Source organism: Mandrillus leucophaeus, unplaced genomic scaffold, assembly GCF_000951045.1.
Source record: "Mandrillus leucophaeus isolate KB7577 unplaced genomic scaffold, Mleu.le_1.0 Scaffold69, whole genome shotgun sequence".
NCBI classification, from domain to species: Eukaryota; Metazoa; Chordata; class Mammalia; order Primates; family Cercopithecidae; genus Mandrillus; species Mandrillus leucophaeus.
Window position 1 is genome coordinate 2,005,373 of NW_012107474.1, and position 2,384 is coordinate 2,007,756.

Sequence of the window (2,384 nt, forward strand, 5' to 3'; positions counted from 1 at the left end):
CCCCTCTGTACGTTGGTTTTTCTGTAACTCTTGTGGAAACTGTCTCCACTGCACGGCTGCCTCAGAGCAGGCAGCACGCGTGCACACACACATGTGCTTCACACACACACGCACGTGAGCACACACATCCATGCACACACATGTGCTGTACACACACACATCCATGCACACACACACACATGCTGCATCGCCACCCAGCACACGACCATAGCAGAATCTGGACCCTGCCCCAGGGCCAGCTGACTCTGCAGCCCCAGGGCCCAGGACCAAGTCAGCGAAAGGCCCCCGAGTGGGAGGAGTGGCCGCTGCAGTGGCCCATTGCCAGGACCAGGCCCCTGGGCTGTGAAGACAAAACTCAGGGTAGGGTCAGGCTGTTCGGGAACGCAGCCCCAAGCACGTGGACTCCTGCTGCAGTCGGACAGCGTCCGCTCTAAAATGCATGTTGAAACATCGCACCCATGTGGCAGTATTCCGAGGGGGTCCTCTGGGGCGTGATTAAGTCACAAGGGCTCCCCTTTCTCTGTGCCTGATGAGAGGGCTGGAGGAAGCAGCATGGGGTCCTCGAGCCCCCTGCCGTCCACACATGCGGATGCAGCAACAAGGCGCAGTCGGGGCGGCAAAGCAGCTCCCGCCAGACCCTGAGCCTGCCGGCGCCGTGGCCTTAGACTTCCCAGTCTCCAGAACTGTGGGGAACAAAGTTCTGTTTTGTTTGTTTGTTTGTTTCGTTTTTTTTGAGACGGAGTCTCACTCACTTTGTCGCCCAGGCTGGAGTGCGGTGGTGCAATCGCCAATCTCAACTCACTGCAACCTCCACCTCCTGGCTTCTAGCGATTCTCCAGCCTCAGCCTCCCAAGTAGCCGGGATTATAGGCGTGCACCACCACGCCCAGCTAATTTTTGTATTTTTAGTAGAGGTGGGGTATTCCCATGTTGGCCAGGCTGGTCTCCAACTCCTGACCTCAGGTGATTTGCCTGCCTCAGTCTCCCAAAGTGCTGGGATTACAGGTGTTGAGCCACTGCATCCGGCCAAAAGTTCCGTTTTTCATAAATCATCCAGTCTCAGGCATTTTGTCACAGCAGCCCCAACAGACTAAGATGACTCAACCAAGGCTCAATGCTAGCATGACACCCACGGTCCCCAAGTCCCAGAGAAAAAGGACTTTGAAGCAACTGTCCCTTGGGCGGCTGCATCTGCTCCTGTGTCGAGCCTCCAGCCTGCCCTGCAAATTCCAAGCATGCCCAGGAGCCTCCAAACAGCTCAAGCCACCGCCTTGCAACATCTCTTCACACATGCACGCACATATGCACACACACACACGCACACACATGCACACGGACACACACACGCACACACCCATACATGCACACACACACGTACACACACTTGCACGCACACGTGCACACATGCACGCACGCACACACACGCACACATGCACACACACACATGCACACACACGCGCACATATCTGCTGGTCTCTGGAGGCCCCTGACTGGTACAGACGGTTCAGTCACTGCTGGGGACAAATGACACAATGGTGCCACTCAGGCAGCCCATCTCCCATTCCCACCGTGAGTGGCACATCTGCCCCGCACAGGCCCCAGAGGGCCTCCTTACCGCCAAGGCTTCCTCCTGGCTGTGGATCTTACGGCCACTCAGTAACCTGGAAGACAGGCAGGGGCAGGAACGCAAGGACAGGTGAGCCTCTCTTCTCCAGGTTGTGTGTTGACATTCCCCAAACTACAGCGGCTCTGGAAAGCCTCATCCCTACAGGCTCTTCGTCCACTGGCCACCATGGGCCGGGGCCTCTGCAACATGTGCGGTTTGCTTCTAAAGGGGACACTCATATGACAGGAGTCAGGCAAGGCCCAATCATGGCTGCTGTTTATTCGTAACCAAGGTGATGCACAGCAGCCACGGCCCCCACTTAAGACCATGCCATAGCGCAGGGTCTCAGCATGCGTGACTGACGTCCATACAAAGTCACAGAGCTGCTAACGATTAATGCACGCAGGGGCTGCCCATGGCTCAGCGGCCTCGAGCGAGATGCCACCACCAAATCTGGACAGGCCCAGGTCAGGGATCCCAGGCCTCCAAGAGTTCAGGCACCCCCCACCCCTGCGTGAATGGGGGACTCGGAACGTGGCTCAGGGCCAGGTAGAGCTAAGCTATGACAGGCACCAGCCTCCTCAATAGGCAGCTCCACTCTTAATGGCACTGGGGCGCTGGCGGCTTCCCCTTGGCGTCTGATTCTTCAGCTGGGGGGCCATGCACCCAGAGAAAGACCTTTTCAAACTCGGTATCAGACAGGCAGACCCAACACACTCCTCTTCCCCTCACAGGGTGGCAGGTGACCTGGCCGCCTGTGCTGCCCCCACCCTCCCTCC

At 57.8% G+C, this 2,384-nt stretch overlaps 1 protein-coding gene across 3 annotated transcripts in view; it reads right to left on the reverse strand.

Moving 5' to 3' along the window:
- The window catches only part of PDXK (pyridoxal (pyridoxine, vitamin B6) kinase), a 19,779-nt gene that overhangs the window by 8,963 nt on the left and 8,432 nt on the right, over positions 1-2,384 (reverse strand). For 2 of the 3 annotated variants that reach the window (XM_012002535.1, XM_012002537.1), the window contains one exon: positions 1,615-1,660. The exons of the other annotated variant lie outside the window; for it this stretch is intronic. In XM_012002535.1, coding sequence (XP_011857925.1) covers positions 1,615-1,660 — 46 coding nt within the window. The remainder of the gene's footprint in view (positions 1-1,614; positions 1,661-2,384) is intronic. 3 annotated transcript variants of the gene reach the window in all.